Below are 22,516 nucleotides of genomic sequence, written 5' to 3' on the forward strand. Positions count from 1 at the left end.
CTCGCGGGACGGCCTGTCGACAGAATGCCTGGGGGTGACGCCGCAGCCGTCGGCGCTGCCCGCGGGCCTGCTGGCGCTCAGCGTCAGGGCACACCAGCTGCGCGAACTGCGCAACGACACCTTCGCGGCGCTGCCGATGCTGCAGCAGCTCGACCTCTCGGACGGCCGAATATCTGAAGTGAGTATACAGCATGCGCGAAGTTCGGAAATTTCCGTTACAAACTGCTAGGGAGTGAGTACATACAGGGTGTCCCAAAAAGAATGACCCGATTTTAACTCGTAATAACATTGAGACAAATGTCACTTGGTAACTGAAACAGCTTTAAATGTAATCGGCATGGTCTAAGTTTCAGAAAAAATCCGCTAGATGTCGCTACGGGTGCTGACCTGGAGCGTGCATAATGACACGATTTTAACGTGTAATAATATTGACACAAATGTCACTTGGTAACAGAAACAGCGCTAGATGTAATCGTCATGATCTAGAGTTTCAGAAAAACTCCGCTAGATGTCGCTACGGGTGCTCACCTGGAGCGGGCAGAATGACCCGATTTTAACTTGTAATAATATTGACACATGTCACTAGGTAACTGAAACAACGCTAGATGTAATCGGTATGGTCTAGAGTTTCAGAAAAAATCCGCTAGATGTCGCTACGGGTGCTGACCTGGAGCGTGCATAATGACACGATTTTAACGTGTAATAATATTGACACAAATGTCACTTGGTAACTGAAACAGCGCTAGATGTAATCGGCATGGTCTAGAGTTTCAGAAAAACTCCGCTAGATGTCGCTACGGGTGCTCACCTGGAGCGGGCAGAATGACCCGATTTTAACTTGTAATAATATTGACACATGTCACTAGGTAACTGAAACAACGCTAGATGTAATCGGCATGGTCTAGAGTTTCAGAAAAAATCCGCTAGATGTCGCTACGGGTGCTGACCTGGAGCGTGCATAATGACACGATTTTAACGTGTAATAATATTGACACAAATGTCACTTGGTAACTGAAACAGCGCTAGATGTAATCGGCATGGTCTAGAGTTTCAGAAAAATTCCGCTAGATGTCGCTACGGGTGCTCACCTGGAGCGGGCAGAATGACCCGATTTTAACTTGTAATAATATTGACACATGTCACTAGGTAACTGAAACAGCGCTAGATGTAATCGGCATGGTCTAGAGTTTCAGAAAAAATCCGCTAGATGTCGCTACGAGTGCTGACCTGCAGGGTGCAGCCAGTCTCATGCAATATGGCGTCCGCGCAACAGAAAGCGTATTGTGTTATTGAATTTAGTCGTACTCAATCAGTGATCGCAGTTCTTCCTGTGGGGATATGTTAAACAATGTGTTTACGTTGCTCCCTTACCTCGTGATATTGAAGAACTAAAAACAAGAATATCAGCTGCTGTAGCTTCAGTGACAGAAGACACCTTTACCGGGCGAGGTGGCGCAGTGGTTAGCACACTGGACTCGCATTCGGGAGGACGACGGTTCAATCCCGTCTCCGGCCATCCTGATTTAGGTTTTCCGTGATTTCCCTAAAATCGTTTCAGGCAAATGTCGGGATGGTTCCTTTGAAAGGGCACGGCTGATTTCCTTCCCAATCCTTCCCTAACCCGAGCTTGCGCTCCGTCTCAAATGACCTCGTTGTCGACGGGACGTTAAACACTAACCACCACCAGAAGACACCTTACACTCAGTTTTGGATGAATTCGGCTATCAGCTAGATGTCGTCCATGCCGCCAATGGAGGAAGTATTCAACATTTATGATGGATTTTTATAAACTTCTGTTTCTTCTGAGTAATTTAGTATGCAATTTGCTGGTGTTAAGCCCTTGTCCCCAATAAATACACTACTGTTTAAAATTGCTACACCACGAAGATGACGTGCTACAGAAGCGAAATTTAACCGACAGCAAGAAGATGCTGTGATATGCAAATGATCAGCCTTTCAGAGCATTCACATGAGGTTGGCATCGGTGGCGACACCTACATCGTGCTGACATGAGGAAAGTTTCCAACCGATTTCTCGTACACAAACAGCAGTGGACCGGCGTTGCCTGGTGAAACGTTGTTGTTCTGCCTCGTGTCAGGAGGAGAAATGCGTAACATCACGTTTCCGACTTTGATAAAAGTCGGAATGTAGCCTATGACGATTGCGGTTTATCGTATCGCGACATTACTCCTCGCGTTGGTCGAGATCCAATGACTGTTAGCAGAATACGGAATCGGTGGGTTCAGGAGGGTAATACGGAACGCCGTGCTGGATCCCAACGGCCTCGTGTGACTATCAGTCGAGACGACAGGCATCTTATCCACACGGCTGTAACGGATCGTGCAGCCACGTCTCGATCCCTGAATCAACAGATGGGGACATTTGAAAGATAACAACCGTCTACACGAACAATTCGACGACGTTTGCAGCAGCATCGACTTTCAGCTCGGAGACCATGGCTGCAGTTACCCTTGACGCTGCTTCACAGACAGGAGCACCTGCGATGGTGTACTCAACGACGAACCTGGGTGCATGAATGGCAAAACGTCATTTTTTCGAATGAATCCAGGTTCTGTTTACAGCATCATGATGATCGCATCCGTGTTTGGCGACATCGCGGTGAACGCACATTGGAAGCGTGTATTCGTCATCGCCATACTGGCGTATCACCCGACGTGATGGTATGGGGTGCCATTGGTTACACTTCTCGGTCACCTCTTGTTCGCATTGACGGCACTTTGAACAGTGGACGTTACGTTTCAGATGTGTTGCGACCCGTGGCTCTACCCTTCATTCGATCCCTGCGAAACCCTACATTTCACCCGGCTAATGCACGATTGCATGTTGCAGGTCCTGTACGGGCCATTCTGGATACAGAAAATTGTTCGACTGCTGCCCTGGCCAGCACAGTCTCCAGATCTCTCACCAATTGAAAACGTCTGGTCAATGGTGGCCGAGCAACTGGCTTGTCGCAATACGCCAGTCACTACTCTTGATGAACTGTGGTATCGTGTTGAAGCTGCATGGACAGCTGTACCTGTACACGCCATCCCGCCATCCCTGCTCTGCTTGACTCAATGCCCAGGCGTATCAGGACCGTTATTACGGCCAGAGGTGGTTGTACTGGGTACTGATTTCTTACGTTCTATGCACCCAAACTGCGTGAAAATGTAATCACATGTCAGTTCTAGTATAGTATATTTGTCCAATGAATATCAGTTTATCATCTGCATTTCTTCTTGGTGTAGCAACTTTAATGGCCAGGACTCTTTTTGGGACACCCTGTATTTTGAGTAGGAATCCATGTCCAAAAACGTCTCCCATCAATGCTAAAGAGCATCAAAGCTATAGGCGCCGGGGCTTGTAAATGTATGTATACATGATGAACATTAATAACACCGACAAACTGCAGGGACGCATTACCGACTGTAAATTGAGGAAAAAAGTCCTATTAACATGTGTGTGGAAATGCATTGTGGCCGCAGTAGGTGGCGCTTATGAATGAAAGCTCCGCTGACAACATGCCATGTGTTCCTCGTGTGTTGCATGCTGTGTGGTTGACACAGCGTACTGTAAGCAGCAGAATCGTCCGGTATTCATGTCGGAGACGAGCCGAGATGGTGTTTGTGTACGGCCAAGCAGATGGAAACGGTCGAGAGGCGGCATTACGTTTAATAAAAATGGCTTCATCAAGCTCCATAACCTTTATCTATGGGCAACTGTCATTCCTCGGGGAGTGGTTGAGCCGTCTCTTCAGCATCAAAGTGTGGACAGGGGTTGTTGACGACCACATACTTGCACCGGCTATTATTCCACGGCGCCTCAACGGTGGAACGTACCTGGACTCCCTGCGAAATACTCTGCCTGGACTAGTTCATAATGTACCTTTGGCAATACGACAGGTTATGTGGCTTCTGCATGACAGAGCACCAACCCACTTACCGCGGAATGCTAGATTATCGCACTTAAACCGTTTTGATTTTTACCTCCGGGGGCTTTGGAAAGCATTGTGTATGCTGAATCAGTTCCTGATGTGCAGACCCTTCAGCAGCATGTTCACGACGTTTTTGACGCTATTCGGAGAGAGGCCGAAACGTGCGAAAGAGGGGGGCAATCTATGATGCAATGTGCATTGCATCCTGTGGAGGCCACTTTGAACACCTGTTGTGACGCAGATGTGATGTAGCTCTGTACTGTGTACCGGGACAATTTGTTGTGTTTGCACACACACTGCCCATTTCCGGACACACGTTCAGAGGATCTTTTTTCATCCATTTCCAGTGAGGAATCTGTCTCTGTAGTTTGTCGGTTGTATTAATGTTCACCATGTATACAGGGTGATTCTGTGATGATGGTGAAGCACAAATGTATCAATTTGAGGTGAGGGTCCCTGTATTGGAAACGACCAAGTCGAAATTTATAAACGAAAACCTTTCTGTGCAGAGTATGCAACTTTCAGAGTTAGTAGTACGGACCAAAACAAGAAAAGAATGCCCAATAATCATGCGGTCTAAAATGCATGCTTGAGGAGTGATGGGCACTCGTTCAGTAGAGGAAATGTGTTTCACACTAGCGAACATGAACAAGTGCTCATAACTCCTAAATCATCCATTTTAGAGCACATGTGAAACCTCTGAAAGTTGAATGCCCTATGTTCTAAGCAACAACAGTACAGATACATGTATTTCACTGTCAGAGATATCAGAATGACTGTTGATTGTAACTTAACGACTCGTTCGTTTCCGAGCCAAGTACCCTTACCTCAGATTCTTACGTTTATCTGTCTCCATCATCCTTGAAAGTTTGTAACATCGTCACGGATCGACCTTGTATATTAAAGGCACCGGCACCTACAATTTTGACGCTCTGCACTGACCTCGGATGACGTCTGCCATTATGGATTCCTATTCAAAACATTACGTACTCTCTCCCCTCTACAATTCCTAGAAATCTGTAACGGGAATTTCCGAACGCCGTGTATACTGCATGTCTGTAGCAAAGCACTGCACCCCACTACAGTGCCATAAATCGGGTATACTTTGACCGGTTTTCAAATACAGATGTGACTATCACGACTGTTTTTTCTAAGTTCTATGATATTTATTTTGGTGAACATAGGTGCTTTTGTGAAAGGACGACATACTAATCAGTACAGTGCATTTTCTAAAATGCTTAGAAAATAATGGGAAAAATTGTTGATGGTCAAAGTTAGCATGGATTTGGGGGTCTATTGGCTGGCCTTTATTTCTACAACAACTGTAAACTATCATTCACATTGTGGTCAAAGTTTCAAAAACACAATGAAACTTTGGCTACTCAGAAATAAAGGCATTAATCTAAATTCTTCTTAAGTGCTTTATGAAGCCTCATAAAAGAAAAAAAAAACCTGGTACGCTGGTACAGTACGTGTCTTTAGTGTGATCGATCATCATGTGTGCAATACCATACAAATAGCTCCAAATTTCGTTGCGGGCAATAACTGCAGTTTCACCCATCTTAAACCTCAATCCTTGTTTCAAAATATCTGGTGCAGTTAGAACTTAGGTTACCTTTTCTTCATTTACTTAGTAAATATCTGGCTCATGTCGCCAAACAAAGTTCATTCCTTCTTCCTGGAGATATTTGACATTATATGTTATACCTGATTCACTGTACGCATCAAAACTTGCAATTTGAGCAATATGTGACTGACATTTGTTCGTCCTTAGTTGTAGATATATTAACAATTATAAATGAGTCTCTGTCTATACACCGGTGGTTAATGTTTGTATTCCGTAGTTCCAATTGTCATTGGCATCAACATTTGTTAATAAATTATCCTGAGATAACAATGACCAATAGTCAAAATAACCCTGAAACCAAGAAAGCTGCACATGACCTCAGAAATCGTAATGTACTGGGAGATATATACATGACAACAAAAAACTAATCAGTGACTCGTTTTGAGAACTAATCAAGTAATGTACATGATATAGTTGAAAAAGCCGATGGCTTTGCAGTTAAATGATGCCGGTGGATTTTGCACAACCACATTTTAATAGAATTTTTAGTTTACAATCATAAGTCGCAACTGGTTCGCCAACTGTTGCCCAAGGAAATCTGCACCACATGGCATCTAGCGTATGCTGATGGAACTTTACAGCCAAATAGTATACTACTAAATACCCAACAGAGATACAGCAGAGGGCTGTAAAACTTTTGGTGTATGAGTGGTCAAGTAACCACGGCGGTCACTATTTGCACATGCCTTTAGACATTCTAATAAGTTTCTTCATGTGGGGTGCCACACTCACAATCTTGTTAAAAGACAGTTTCATTTTCCAACTTGGCTGCTATGCAATTGCTGTTATTTATATCACACAATCAGCTGAATTCAGCAATGTGCCATTTTCAACTTCTTATCCCTATCGTCGTAATGTTACACCGTCGCCCTCTGTGGGCGTATGCAAATGGGCCTCTGTCAGTTAAATGTCCACTTATTATCAAAAATACCCTGGGACTCGCTGCTGACTCTTTCAATGATGTTTCTGAAAGTCTGTGGTGGAATGGCAGCAAATTCTTCCTCGCTGATGCAGTAATCTTAGAAGAACAATCGCGCTTCAGAAAGGGACGTTCGTGTAGTGATAACATAGTTAAAAGAAGAGAAATCATTGAAAAACGTCGGGAAACGCATTTAGCGTTTATTGATTTTGAGAAAGCCTTTGATAGGGTAAAACGATCTCTTTTGTGGAAAATACTGGAACTAAAAAGTTTTCCGAAACATCTTATTAATATAATAAGGCGTCTATAGGTAAATAAAAAACAGTTGTAAGTTCTGGTTCGAAAATGAGTGTCATGTGAAATTTTAATAAATGAAAATGTTTGGCAAATGTGCAATCTGTCACCTATTTTATTCATTAATTCATAAATCGACGATCTAGTTATGGAGTGGAAAGATGAAATTCTATTAGGGATTAAAATAGGACCTAGTGTATCATTAAATACTCTGTTATATGCTGATGGACAGATCATTATACATGAAATAGGACATAATTGAGAAATAGCAGTATCTAAATCGGGCCAAACAGCAGTACATTACAATTTAACTATACCTGCAAGTAAAACAAATGTAATGGTATTCAAAGGAAACCATCCAGTCAGATCGAAAATAATGAAGATGAGATAATATTAGGACAAGTAATCCACTTCAGTTATCTGGGATGTGATATTAGTTTTAACTATGACAAAGACATTGAGAGAAGGTTATTAAGTATCAAGCTATTTGCGGAACAATTGGAAGAACTCCAGGAAGAAAAACAAGAAAAGAAACACAAATGAAATTCTATAAAGTTATGGCTGTACCTACTCTTGTATATGGAATCATGGACAGTAACTGAAAAAGAAAAATCACGTTTACAATCACTAGAGATGAAGTACATGAAATATGTAAGAGGGTGTAATGAAATTGATAAAATAAGGAATGAAACAATAAGATGAGATATAAAAATCTTTTCAGTTAATGACAAGATAGGAGAGAACAGAATGAAATGGAAGTATCATGTTGGCAGAACGACAGAAAACAGATAATGAATCAACGGTCGGAGAGAACTAGGGAGACCTAGTAAGAGATTGATGGATGGATGGATGGATGGATGGAGAGAGAGAGAGAGAGAGAGAGAGAGAGAGAGAGAGAGAGGAATAGGTGTTTACAGCACCGAATCAAGTCGAAACCAGAGAGGGTAGTAATGTTTAACATTGGGGTCTGTGGTGAAGTCAGCGTTCTAAATTATCCCAAAGGTCCTCCATTGGGTTCAGGTAGGAACTCTGGGCAGGTTAGTTCATTTCATGAATTTTATCGTCGACAAGCTGTTGCCTCACGGATGCTGCTTTATGACAGAGTGCATCGGCATGCTGCCACAAACAATCACAATTGGCCTGATCACATTTTGTTCTTTTATGACAGTAAAGCCGTTTTAGCACTAATGAGTGATCTTAAAACCGGTATCTTGATACGAAAGTAACGTGTCAAGTTGTCATCTAGTATACACGGTGGCCAATTAAAATACTGTCGTCCACAGTGTGTACAGACTGACTAGGTGTGAAAGCCGTTTGCCTTAAACAACTCCCATATCTGAAACAACTTCTAACTGGTTAGGCCCAACTACACTATGTGATCAAAAGTATCCGTACACCTGGCTGAAAATGACTTAGTTCGTGGTGCCCTCCATCGGTAATTCTGGAATTAAATATGGTGTTGGCCCACCCTTTGCATTGATGACAGCTTCCGCTCTTGCAGACATACGTCCAGTCAGCTGCTGGAAGGTTTCTTTGGAAATAGGAGCCCATTCTTCGAAAATTGCTGCGCTGAGAAGAGGTATCGATGTCGGCCGGTGAGGCCTGGCAAGAAGTCGCCGTCCCAAACCTTCCCGAAGATGCTCTATAGGATTCAGGCCAGTACATTACAGGGATGTTATTGTCGTGTAACCTTCCGCCACAGGTCGTGCATTATGAATAGGTGCTTGATCGTATTGAAAGATGCAATCGCCATCCCTGAATTGCTCTTCAACAGTGGGAAGCAAGAAGATGCTTATAACATCAATGTAGGCTTGTGCTACGATAGTGCCACGCAAAACAACAAGGGGTGCAAGCCCCCTCCATGAAAAACACGGCCTCACCATGACACCACCGCCTCCGAATTATACTGTTGGCACTACACACGCTGGCAGATAACTTTCACCGGGCATTCGCCATACCCACACCCCTCCGTTGGATCGCCACATTGTGTACCGTGATTCGTCACCCCACTCAACGCTTTTCCACTGTTCAATCGTCCAATGTTTACGCTCCTTACACCAAGTGAGGCGTAGTTTTGCATATACCGGCGTGCTTATGAACAGCCGTTCGAACATGAAATCCAGGTTTTCTCATCTCCCGCCTAACTGTCATAGTACTTGCAGTGGATCGTGATGCAGTTTGAAATTGCTGTGTGATGGTCTGGATGGATGTCTGCCTATTACGCATTACGACCCTCTTCAAATGTCGGCGGTCTCTGTCAGTCAACAGACGAGGTCGGCCTGTACGCTTTTGTGCTGTACGTGTCCCTTCACGTTTCCACTTTACTATCGTATCGGAAACAGTCAGTGGACCTAGGGATGTTTAGGAGTGTGCAGATCTCGCGTACAGACGTATGACAAGTTGCACCTAATCACATGACCACGTTCGAAGTTCGTGAGTTCCGCAGAGCGCCCCATTCTGCTCTCTCACCATGTCTAATGACTACTGAGGTAGCTGATGTGGAGTACCTGGCAGTAGGTGACAGCACAATGCTCCTAACGTGAAAGACGTATGTTTCTGTGGATGTCCGCATACTTTTGATCACGTAGTGTACCTTCAAGAAATCCATACACGACATACTTCTTCGGTATTCTTACATGATGTCCGCGTATGGTATGGTTTAACTAACGGAGCCATTGGTGAGTTAGTGACGAACGGCAGTAATGCACGTAAAAGTCTTCCCACCTTCTAGTGTCGTAGTACAGGGAAAAGTGGCAAAGACGTCGGCCACTGCTACACAATACTTTTTCGGCCGTTTATTCTGCTACTTTCAACCCATTAAAGAGACACTAGCAACAACACAAGAGAGATGACATTACTGTTAGCCCAGATGTCCGTACCTGTTTTAATGATTTAATCCGCATAAGACAATTTTAAACCATAGCGGAATGTCATTGTCAAATTGATCGATCGTCTGTCATCATCATTAAATAATTGTACCATAGAACAAGGAATATTATTCATTTTGTGTGTACTACTGGATACTATATGCAAGTTCAAAAACATTTCTTTCATCGTGGTTTTCTGCCATTCGTCACAGGTTACAACCAGGAATGCTGATACGCTGATACGTCTTACTCTCGGCAGTTCCAGTTCTAACACAAATCCTTCGAAGGAAAATAACACAGAAACGAAATAAACATCTCTGTACAAAGGATTTGACAGTTTTACATATAAAAAAGTGGCTTTGAGCACTATGGGACTTAACATCTGAGGTCATCAGTCCCCTAGAACTTAGAACTACTTAAACCTAACCAACCTAAGGACAGCACACACATCCATGCCCAAGGCAGGATTCGAACCTGCGACCGTAGCGGTCACGCGGTTCCAGACTGAAGCGCCTAGAACCGCTCGGCCACACCGGCCGGCAGTTTTACATAAGAAAAAGCGGTAAAACTTAATTATTCTAAGCGTTCTGTTGAGAACTGCGCTTAAGCTTAATTCCAAAAAAATTTACTTCAGTGTTCCCTGCTAGTTTTTTTTAACAGGATGGTGTTATTACTTTGCCGTTCTTAAATGTTACAGATTTCAAGAAATATATTAGACGTATTGAGACAAGGTTAAACTTTTCCCGTTGAGCCGCTTTTTATCTCACTTGGGCTCAACAGATTACAAGTGTTATCTGTGGTCACGCCTAAGCCGCGTGATAAAGCGTATATCTGAAAAGGAAAACGTTGTCTCAGCCTACTTGTCGCATTTAAAGAAAAACTGCAGCAACCTGTAGAATTTTTCATACATTTGCATAAAATGCTACCCAGTTTTCTGTTATCTCTTAATTCTCAAGGTATAACTTTTCCAAGAAAGTCCATTTGTAAAAGTCTCGTACAGGACTGTATAAGAGGCACGAGACACTGAATTTTATGGAGATAGACACGAGCCTTGTTTCACACAAAATACAGTACCTGAAAGTTTGGCTACCGCATGTCCCATCGAGTCCCATAGAAATGTAATTTGTTGTGCGTTCATATAGTAATCAGCTTTTTCAACAAAAGTGGTTTTCCATTTTGGTCAGCACAAATAATGTCATCACATCTTTCAAGGGGTGGTCCAAAAGCGTCGGTTTATTTCCCCTTACAAGAAAAACGATTTTTAAAACGGGAATTTTACGCGCTCATTCGGTAAAGGGGCCCCAAACTAGTCTACAGCGACGTTCGTTTCATCCATATGTATTAACTTGAACGTTAAATCACAATGAATATCCAGCACTACAGCAGCGACTGAGCAGCGCTGCCGCATGGCGGTAGCAGAAAGCGCGGGACAGGGCGCTACCGAGTCGCTTCTCATTCCTCGTGTTTCAGTGTTACTGTTAATGCATATGGATAAAACTAATATAGCACCAGACTAATCTGGGACCGCTTTGTCGAATGGGCACACTAAATTCCGCTTTAAAATCATGTTGCTCGTAACGGAAAACAAACTGACGCTCTCCGTCGCATGATAAAGTGAAGGACAGTATTTTTTTGGCCTGATTCCAGTTACACGTTGCAAAAAGGAAATTGCAGGTATCTGCCTAAATGTCAGAGAAATTTAACCTGACGACTCGTGGGAGGGACATCCTGTATATACCGTATTTAGTTACAGTTGTGTACTGTGTATTGAACCGGGGACCTAGAAACGACGGAGAGACTTCGTCCCGGCATAGCCCTCAGTGGTTCACAACCCCACAACAGGCCACAGCAGTCCACTCGCCCCACCGCCGCCCCACACCGAACCCAGGTTTATTGTGCGGTGTTTCCCAGTGGACCCCCCCACCCCCTCCCCACTTCACCTACCTCCTAGGAACGTCTCAGACCAGACGTGTGTAACCCCAAATGTCTGCGTGGTAGAGTAACTGTGGTGTACGTGTACGTGGAGACAGTGTTTGCGCAGCAGGCGCCGACATAGTGTAACTGATATGAAGATGGCATCTGTTCTATCTTCATAAAGTTAAGGCGAACCGACCATTGACCTTCTTCTTGTGTGCGGATGGACACGTATTGCCCGAACTCTTACGGTATTTTTTGGTAAAGTTATCGAATTTCCTCCAGAGGGACTGCCTGCCAAATTCTGTCCAGCTGGTGTGTCAGATCGTCAAAATCCCTAGCTGGCTGGGGCTGGCTGGAGGGTCCTGCACATGTTGTTGTTATGGTCTTCAGTCCTGAGATTGGTTTGATGCAGCTCTCCATGCTGCTCTATCCTGTGCAAGCTTCTTCATCTCCCAGTACCTACTGCAAGCTACATCCTTCTGAATCTGCTAGGTGTATTCATCTCTTGGTCTCCCTCTACGATTTTTACCCTCCACGCTGCCCTCCAATACTAAATTGGTGATCCCTTGATGCCTCAGAACAGAACATGTCCTATCAACCGATCACTTCTTCTAGTCCTATTCAATACCTCCTCATTAGTTATGTGATCTACCCATCTAATCTTCAGCATTCTTCTGTAGCACCACATTTCGAAAACTTCTATTCTCTTCCTGTCCAAACTATTTATCGTCCACGTTTCACTTCCATACATGGCTGCACTCCAACAAATACTTTCAGAAACGACTTCCTGACACTTAAATCTATACTCAAAAAATGGTTCAAATGGCTCTGAGCACTATGGGACTTAACATCTGAGGTCATCAATCCCCTAGTACTCAGAACTACTTAAACCTAACTAACCTAAGGACATCACACACGTCCATGCCCGAGGCAAGATTCGAACTTGCGACCGTAGCAGTCGCCCGGTTCCGGACTGAAGCGCCTAGATCCGCTCGGCCACCGCGGCCGGCTGAATCTATACTCGATGTTAACAAATTTCTCTTCTTCAGAAACGGTTTCCTTGCCATTGCCAGTCTACATTTTATACCCTCTCTACTGCGGCCATCATCAGTTATTTTGCTCCCAAATAGCAAAACTCCTTTACTAGTTTAAGTGTCTCATTTCCTAATCTAATTCCCTCAGCATCACCCGACTTAATTCGACTACATTCCATTATCCTCGTTTTGCTTTTGTTGATGTTCATCTTATATTCTCCTTTCAAGACAGTGTCCATTCCATTCGACTGCTCTTCCAAGTCCTTTGCTGTCTCTGACAGAATTGCAATGTCATCGGCGAACCTCAAAGTTTTTATTTCTTCTCCATGGATTTTAATACCTACTCCGAATTTTTCTTTTGTTTCCTTCACTGCTGGTCCTGCACATAATGTTCCAAATGTATCCACATGGGGAGAGATCCGACGACTTTGCTAACCAAGGTAGGGCTTGGCTAACAGAAGTGCAAGCAGTAGAAACTCTCGCCGCGCATTGTTACGACAGAATTGAAAATTCACTTTCAAAAATCTAGCCTCATTCGGGTTTTAGGTGCAACAAGCATGTTTTCTGTGAATTCTTTTCGCGCCACATATATGATTCAAACTCAGTTCGAAGCAGGAGTCATCACTGAAGGTAATTGTACTCGTCAATCAGATTCCAGGCCGAAGACGTCTCTGGAGACTCTCCTTACAGCGGTGAAATACCAACCAGGCTGCCACCCGTCATACGGCCCGACAACCAGGACTGATGGTCTGGCGTGGCTCTTTATTTCATAGCACGACCCCTTTGATTGTCATCCATGGCACGCTTACGGTACAGCGGTACAGCGGCCGTATCCTATGCCCCGTTTTGTTACTCTTCATGGCAAGCCATCCTGGGCTTACACTTAGGAAAGACAATGCCTGCCCGTATACGACGAGTGTCTCTACTGCTTGTCTTCGTAATTGTCATGCCCAACCTTGGCCAGCAATGTTGTCGGATACTTCCTCAGTTGAGAACATTTGGAGCATTATGCGCAGGGCCCTCCAACCAGCTCAGGACAATGACGATCTAATTCCCGAATTGGACAGGACGATATCCAACAACATTACCAATCAATACCAAGCCAAATAACTGCTTGCATAAGGGCCAGAGATAGATGACCTGCTTAGTTTCTATCGAACAACTCATCCAATTTTTCTGAAATTATGATCATCTGTTTTTCTGTACTTGTATATCACATCTATCGACTCCTTCGGCTAATTCCTTTGTGGTGCATCAGTTTTCGTTCAAAAAATGGTTCAACTGGCTCTGAGCACTATGGGACTTCACATCTGATGTCATCAGTCCCCTAGAACTCAGAACTACTTAAACCTAATTAACCTAAGGACATCACACACATCCATGCCCGAGGCACTGCTTAGTTTCTGTCGAACAACTCATCCAATTTTTCTGAAATTATAATCATTTGTTTTTCTGTACTTGTATATCACATCTATCGACTCCTTCGGCTAATTCCTTTGTGGTGCATCAGTTTTCGTTCAAAAAATGGTTCAACTGGCTCTGAGCACTATGGGACTTCACATCTGATGTCATCAGTCCCCTAGAACTCAGAACTACTTAAACCTAACTAACCTAAGGACATCACACACATCCATGCCCGAGGCACCGTAGCAGTCGAGCGGTTACAGACTGAAGCACCTAGAACCGCTCGGCCATATCGGCCAGCCGGATTTCCCTCAGCTGGAAGGGTTTTGTCGATAGTTTTTGCACCAGACCATCACAGTTAGGAAAATTCTGTCATCCGTCGTCATTACGTTTAATAGAACTTGCTTCATCAAGCTGCATAATCGTTATCTATGGGCAACAGACAGTCCTCGGGTAGTAGTTGAGGTGTCTCTCCAGCATCAAAGTGTGGGCAGGGATTCTTGGCGACCACATACTTGCACCCGTTATTATTCCACAGCCCCTCGACGGTGGAACGTACCTGGACTCTCTGTGAAATACGCTACCTGGGCTAGTTGAGAATGTACCTTTGGCAATACTACATGAGCACCACCCCACTTCCACATTACAGTTCGCCGACACCTCAACACCATCTTTCCCGGACGCTCGATAGAACGCGAAGGCCCTTTACCATGGAATGCTAGATTATCGCACTTAAACCCTTTTGATTTTTATCTACAGGGGGTTTGGAAAGCGTTGTGTAGGCTGAACCAGTTCCTGATGTGCAGACCCTTCAGCAGCGTGTTCACGACGCTTCTGACGCTATTCGGAGAAAGGCCGAAACGTGCGAAAGAGTGCGGCAATCTATGATGCAATGTGCATGGCATCCAGTTAAGGTCACTTCAAAAATGGTTCAAATGGTTCTGAGTACTATGGGACTTAACATCTATGGTCATCAGTCCCCTAGAACTTAGAACTACTTAAACCTAACTAACCTAAGGACATCACACAACACCCAGTCATCACGAGGCAGAGAAAATCTCTACCCCGCCGGGAATCGAACCCGGGAACCCGGGCGCGGGAAGCGAGAACGCTACCACACGACCACGAGCTGCGGACGAAGGTCACTTAGAACACTTAGTTTTGTACTGTATTCCAGGACAATTTGTTGGCCATTTCTGGACACATGCTCATAGGATCTTTTCATGGCATTATCTTTCTACTAGCTAACAAAAGACGCCATGTTGTCCTGACCTATCTCGATGCAGAGGATGTGCAACCGATACACTGGCCAGCCCATTCTCCAGATCTGTCACCCATTGAAAACATCTGGCCGTGGATTGCCGAGAGATGGCACACCACCACTCGCAGGCTCTACAGTTGACGAACTCGTGACATAGAGTTGAAGTAGCTGGAATGACGTGACCACACATGTCACCTGAGCTCAGTTCTACTCGACACCAGCTAGATTAGAAGCACTGTTTTTACAAGAGTTGGCAGCACCCTGCAGTATATGATCGTAAGGATCGGGACACCTGTTCGTGGACACTAACATGTGGCGCAGCAGCCCTTCGCTTGTACGATGACTTGAACTCTGCTGGGGACGCTTTCATCGAGGTCTGTGCATGTCTGAAGAAGAAACACAGTAGATTCTTCCTCAGGAGCTGAAACCAGAGGAAGTACTGATGTTGGACGCTGGGGCCTGCAGCGAATTCGACGTACTAACCCATCCCAAAGGCGTTCCATTTGGCTCAGGTCGTGACTCTGGGCAACCAGACCACTTCAGGAATGTTGTTGTCCACAAACCACTGCCTCAAAGATGTTAGTGTCTGAGAGAGTGCATTGCTATGCTGATACAGTCATCGTCTACGAACTGTTCTGCAGAAAACATCCCACACGATACCACCTGCTGCGTACTTCACTGTTGGCACTAAAGATTATTGCACGTAACATTCTCTATCCAAGAATTTGCCAAATCAATCCACTTCCTTCGGTTTTCCGAAGGGTATAGCGTGATTCATTATTCCAAACTACTCGATTCACGTCATCCATCGTCCATTGGCACCGCCGTTTACATCACCTTAGGTGTCGCGCCTTCGATTACTACCGCAGGCCCCATGGAAGGGCAGATGAGTCACTCCCATAGCATAATACTTCTCCCATCAGTCTGAGTCAGTCGCGCGGCACCTTTCGATCCGCCACTCACCTCGTTGACGGCATTTGTGGAGAAGATCGTCGACCTAGTGTAGCAGAAATGTGACTCACCTGAAGAGCCGACTCGTTTCCACTGATCGAAGGTCGAATCCTGATGGACCCGTACCCACTGCAATCATAATTGACGATGTCATCGGCTCAACATGTGAACACACAGGGGTGGTCTGCTGCGGAGCTCCATGGTCAACAATGTACAATTAACGGTGTGCTCCTAAAAACTTGTGCGTGCACCAGCATTGTGCTCTTTCGGCAGAGATGTCACAGATCGCCATCTATCCTACTTTATCGAGCAGACAAGCCTCCGAACCCCACGTTCTGTGAAGAGTTATGGACGTCCAACCATTTAGCGCCTAGTGATAGTTTCACTGTCCTTCTACCTCTTTTCACAAATGCTCACGACAGTAGCACGTGAAAATCCGACCAGCTTCGAGTTTTCGAGATATTCGTTCACAGGTTCGGCATAAGAATAATCTCACCTTCGGCAAAGTCCCTCACATCAATGGATTTCCTCATATGCAACCCATATCTTCGCTAGAGTGATCTCATGTACGTATTTGCTCCGCTTGCATACTACTGTTACCGCGTCTTGTGCACTCAACTCCAACAGGCCGCATCCAGCGTCGCTGTGGGCAGTGGTCATAATGTCTTGACTTATCAGTATAAATGGGACTGAGGTGATAAGGAGAAAGGATTTGGGAGTAATACTGGGAAGGATCGAGAAAGTGCATATAGGTGACAGGATGCTGCAGTTATAAATGTTGGTTTATAGTCTGGAATGAAAGAAATACGGTAGTTTATAGTTGATAGGATGGGTGGATCTCAGAAATGACTTCATGTTCAGGGAGGGGAATTCATTTGTACAGGGTGACAAACTGTTACTGAACTAAGTGAAAAAGACGTAAATTAGACACAAACTATGGCGTGCACACACTTTATTCAACATGTAAATGTCACTACAGATATTCGGATTTAAGTTATGACATGTTCCATATGCCTTCCATCACTGGCGATGATGTGAAAACGAATAGCGAAGTTCTGCGTGACCCACTGAAGTGTCGGAACATCGATGCTATCGCTGACCTTCTGAATGGCTGTTTTCAGCTCAGAAATGGTTTTGGGGTTACTGCTGTACACTTTGTCTTTACTATACCCCACAAAAACGAGTCACATGTGTTCACAATTGGAGAATATAGTGGCCAACAAAAATCCGTGCCAGTGGCCTCTGGCCACCCCGGAGTCAGAATGTGGTCCCAAAAGTGCTCTTCCAGGACATCAAACACTCTCTTGCTTCGGTGGGATCGAGCTCCATCTTGCTTGAACCACATCTTGTCGAAATCACTTTGGATAATAGGGATGAAATGATCTTCCAAAATCTACATCTCCATCTACATCTACATTTATACTCCGCAAGCCACCCAACGGTGTGTGGCGGAGGGCACTTTACGTGCCACTGTCATTACCTCCCTTTCCTGTTCCAGTCGCGTATGGTTCGCGGGACGAACGACTGCCGGAAAGCCTTCGTCCGCGCTCTAATCTCTCTAATTTTACATTCGTGATCTCCTCGGAAGGTGTAAGTAGGGGGAAGCAATATATTAGATACCTCATCCTCTCGAAACCTGTACAGCAAGCTACACCGCAATGCAGAGCGCCTCTCTTGCAGAGACTGCCACTTGAGTTTGCTAAACATCTCCGTAAAGCTATCACGCTTACCATATAACCCTGTGACGAAACGCGCTACTCTTCTTTGGATCTTCTCTATCTCATCCGTCTACCCGATCTGGTACGGATCCCACACTGATGAGCAATACTCAAGTATAGGTCGAACGAGTGTTTTGTAAGCCACCTCCTTTGTTGATGGACTACATTTTCTACGGACTCTCCCAATGAATCTCAACCAGTTACCCGCCTTACCAATAAGTAATTTTATATGATCATTCCACTTCAAATCGTTCCGTACGCATACTCCCAGATATTTTACAGAAGTAACTGCTACCAGTGTTTGTTCCGCTATCATATAATCATACAATAAAAGATCCTTCTTTCTATGTATTCGCAATACATTACATTTGTCTATGTTAAGGGTCAGTTGCCACTCCCTGCACCAAGTGCCTATCCGCTGCAGATCTTCCTGCATTTCGCTACAGTTTTCTAATGCTGCAACTTCTCTGTATACTACAGCATCATTCGCGAAAAGCCACATGGAACTTGCGAGACTATCTACTAGGTCATTTATATATATTGTGAAAAGCAATGGTCCCATAACACTCCCCGTGGCACGCCAGAGGTTACTTTAACGTCTGCAGACGTCTCTCCATTGAGAACAACATGCTGTGTTCTGTTTGCTAAAAACTCTTCAATCCAGCCACACAGCTGGTCTCATATTCCGTAGGCTCTTACTTTGTTTATCAGGCGACAGTGCGGAACTGTACCGAACGCCTTCCGGAAGTCAAGGAAAATGACATCTACCTGGGAGCCTGTATCTAATATTTCTGGGTCTCATGAACAAATAAAGCGAGTTGGGTCTCACACGATCGCTGTTTCCGGAATCCATGTTGATTCCTACAGAGTAGATTCTGGGTTTCCAGAAACGACATGATACGCGAGCAAAAAACATGTTCTAAAATTCTACATGAGATCGACGTCAGAGATATAGGCCTATAGTTTTTCGCATCTGCTCGACGACCCTTCTTGAAGACTGGGACTACCTGTGCTCTTTTCCAATCATTTGGAACCTTCCGTTCCTCTAGAGACTTGCGGTACCGTTTGATAGTCACTGTACCATCAAAGAATTCACACTAGTTATTCCATGATTGGACATTGCACACCACACAGTCATCCGTTGAGGACGAAGAGACTTCTCGATCGAGAAATGCGGATTCTCTGTCGCCGATTTTGTTTTTTGAGGAACCCATCCAAATGAAAGGGGGCTTCGTCGCTAAGCCAAACAATGCATGCGGATACTAAATCCCGCCCGTCCTGCGACAAACTGTGCAATCTGAACGTCCTAACCGTTCAGAAGTTACGTCGATTTTATTTCATATAGTTCAATAACTGTCACCCTCTTAAGTACCCAGGGAAGCGGTAAGGAGCTGGTCATTACCAGATAAAGCTGTTTCAAGGAAAAAGGGGCCTTTCTGTGTAAACAGCGCCACACTTTTACTCGCGTACAGGTTGCGGAGGACGCTTTGTCGACGCTGCCGCGGCTGCGCTCCCTGAGCCTTTCCAACAACGAGCTGACGTTCCTGCTGCCGAACTCGATCGCAGCCAACGCCGCGCTGGAGGCGCTGGACCTCTCCAGCAACCCGCTGGTGCTGCCCTCCATCGGGCCGTTCCTGCGCTCCTCGTCTCTGCGCGAGCTGAACCTCGCCGTGTGCAGCCTGCGCCGCTTCACGCCGGACAGCTTCACGCAGCTGCCGTCGCTGCGGAGCCTCGATATCTCCTTCAACTCCTTCTCGCAGCTGTCGCTGGAGGACGTGCAGCCCTTCGCCAACCTCAGCTGGCTCAGCGTGGACGCCGACGCTCTCTCCGAGGACGCCCTGGCCTTCCTGCAAGCCAACGGCGTCGAAGTAGATGTGTTCGAATTAATGAACAGCACAGGAGACATTACGCCGCCTGAACACCAGGATGACGGCGGAGGAGGTAAGCACATGTCCTGATGCATACCATGTCTTTAGAGCTCTGCAAAGTGTAGAACATCACACAACTATACACGTCTACATCCACATCTACATCTACATCTACATGCATACTCTACAAATCACATGTAAGTGCCTGGCAGAGGGTTCATCGAACCACCTTCACAATTCTCTATTATTCCATTCTCGTATAGCGCGCGGAAAGAATGAACACCTATATCTTTCCGTACGAGCTCTGTTTTCCCTTATTTTATTTTGGTGATCGTTCCTCCCTATTAAGTCGGTGTCAACAAAATATTTCCGCATTTGGAGGAGAAAGTTGGTGATTGAAATTTCGTGAGAAGATTCCGTCGCAACGAAAAACGCCTTTCTTTTAATGATTTCCATCCCAAATCCTGTATCGTTTCTGTGACACTCTCGCCCATATCTCGCGATAATACAAAACATGCTGACTTTCTTTGAACTTTTTAGGTGTACTCCGTCAGTCCTATCTGGTGAGGATCCCACACCGCGCAGCAGTATTCTAAAAGAGGACGTACAAGCGTAGCGTAGGCAGTCTCCTTAGTAGGCCTGTTACATTTTCTAAGTGTCCTGGAAATAAAACGCAGTCTTCGATTTGCCGTCCCCACAACATTTTCTATATGTTCCTTCCAATTTAAGTCGTTCGTAATTATAATACCCAGGTATTTAGTTGAATTTACGGCTTTTAGATTAGACTGATTTATCGTGTAACCGAAGTTTAACGAGTTCCTTTTGGCGCTCATGTGGATGACCTCACACTTTTCGTTATTTAAGGTACTGCCACTTTTCTCACCATGCCGATATCTTTTCTAAATCGTTTTGCAGTTTGTTTTGATCTTCTGATGACTTTATTAGTCGTTAAACGACAGCGTCATCTGCAAACAACTGAAGACGGCTGCTCAGATTGTCTCCCAAATCGTTTATATAGATAAGGAACAGCAAAGGGCCTATAACACTACCTTGGGGAACGCCATAAATCACTTCTGTTTTACTTGATGGCTTTCCGTCAATTACTACGAACTGTGACCTCTCTGGCAGGAAATCATAGATCCAGTCACATAGCTGAGACGATATTCCATAAGCACGCAATTTTACTACGAGCTGCTTGTGTGGAACAGTGTCAAAAGCCTTCCGGAAATCCAGAAATACGTACTCGATCTGAAATCCCTTCTCAATAGCACTCAGCACTTCATGTCAATAAAGGGCTAGTTGTGTTTCACAAGAACGATGTTTTCTAATCCCACGTTGACTGTGTGTCAGTAGACCGTTTTCTTCGAGGTAATTCATTATGTTCGAATACAATATATGTTCTAAAATCCTACTGCATATCGACGTTAACGATATGGGCCTGTGGGACAAAAAGTTAGTCATCCAAATGAAATATCACACTAACACGGACTGACACACCTACGCTGCACCCGATGCTCCAGGCGGCCCCAGATATTTCCTTACGATTAAGTTACGGTGATTAACTGGTGAGCCGAAATGCGAATGAAAACCTAAATATTGTCCAAGCTAGTAAACTATGGCCTATGAAAACAGCCATCATCGTCTTGGAAGACTGGAGCATCCATAGCATAGTTATCGTGAAAATGTAGAAGAAATGACAACATTTGAAGAACACTGAAATTATTTTCGTTCTTGTTTACGGTTGCCCGAATGAATGGACCCAAGTCACGGCAATAAAACCAATGCCAAAACATTACAGAAACATATCTGGCACGAACTAAACCACCCGCACACTGTATATTTAACACCTCATTGGGCCGCCAATGCACTCGGCGCCTTGCTTCACCTGAAAAGAGGCAAAACTGCGATTCGAAAGACCACACTACACGCCTCAAGCCAGCTTTTGAAAAGTTTCTGTAATGTTTCTCTCATTGAAGACGTGCAGATTGTTTTTGCCACTGTAAGCAGTGTCCTTTTGCTAGGAGCCCTACCACAAATACCTTTTACATGCAGTTGCCTTCGCCGCATTCACTCGAAAACTGGTTGAGATGGGCCTACATTCACTGACAGCAGCAATTCGGGCCGGTTTTGGAACCGATAGTCACCGACAAGGTGAGACACTTGTCTCTGAAAGCTGTCGACTAGGTTCTTTTTACAGCCAGCGTTCTTACGCCATATTTCACGATTGCGAGTGGTGCAGCATTCCTTGTAGACACTGTGGACAATCCAGGTTGATACACCAACAGATCGGGCAACTTCATTCCAGGGGTGGTCTTGGACACGTCCAAACACGGTAGTCTATTTTTGCCATTCTGTCAGGCCTCCAAGTCGAGCCGTATTACTTCACTAATTCCATACAACCGACTAGCACATACAGAACACTCCGTTGTGAGTACGTATGCAGGACCAGATGGTCCCATGGCCACCTGGTTGTTGTCCTATACAGTTTATAGCCCTCCAACGATACTAGCGTGTTCTTCTAAGGTGGCGAATAATCTTTTGTCTTGTGTGTTATAATGTTTCGCAAATGATAGACATAATGATCTGTGACGTATACTAATACTAGTTAAGGCTCAAACTGCTTTGTCATGCTTTAATGTAAATATACATGTACTTATGAGCACTTCAGTTACAGACAACTAGGTAGTAGCATGTACGAAACTGTCACCCTAACAAATGCGGC

General features: G+C 44.8%; 1 protein-coding gene and 1 non-coding gene across 2 annotated transcripts in view; both read left to right on the forward strand.

Moving 5' to 3' along the window:
• Positions 1-1,443: 1,443 nt before the first annotated feature.
• On the forward strand, positions 1,444-1,516 carry Trnaa-cgc. Its single transcript has one exon. It is a non-coding gene; the product is annotated as a tRNA-Ala (tRNA).
• A 168-nt stretch (positions 1,517-1,684) lies between these two features.
• Positions 1,685-22,516, forward strand: part of LOC124805690 — a 37,844-nt gene continuing 17,012 nt past the window's right edge. The window contains exons 1-2 of the mRNA XM_047266259.1: positions 1,685-1,759; positions 19,399-19,867. Coding sequence (XP_047122215.1) covers positions 1,733-1,759; positions 19,399-19,867 — 496 coding nt within the window. The 5' untranslated portion in view covers positions 1,685-1,732. The remainder of the gene's footprint in view (positions 1,760-19,398; positions 19,868-22,516) is intronic.

Source organism: Schistocerca piceifrons, chromosome 7 (genome assembly GCF_021461385.2).
Source record: "Schistocerca piceifrons isolate TAMUIC-IGC-003096 chromosome 7, iqSchPice1.1, whole genome shotgun sequence".
Taxonomy (NCBI): domain Eukaryota; kingdom Metazoa; phylum Arthropoda; class Insecta; order Orthoptera; family Acrididae; genus Schistocerca; species Schistocerca piceifrons.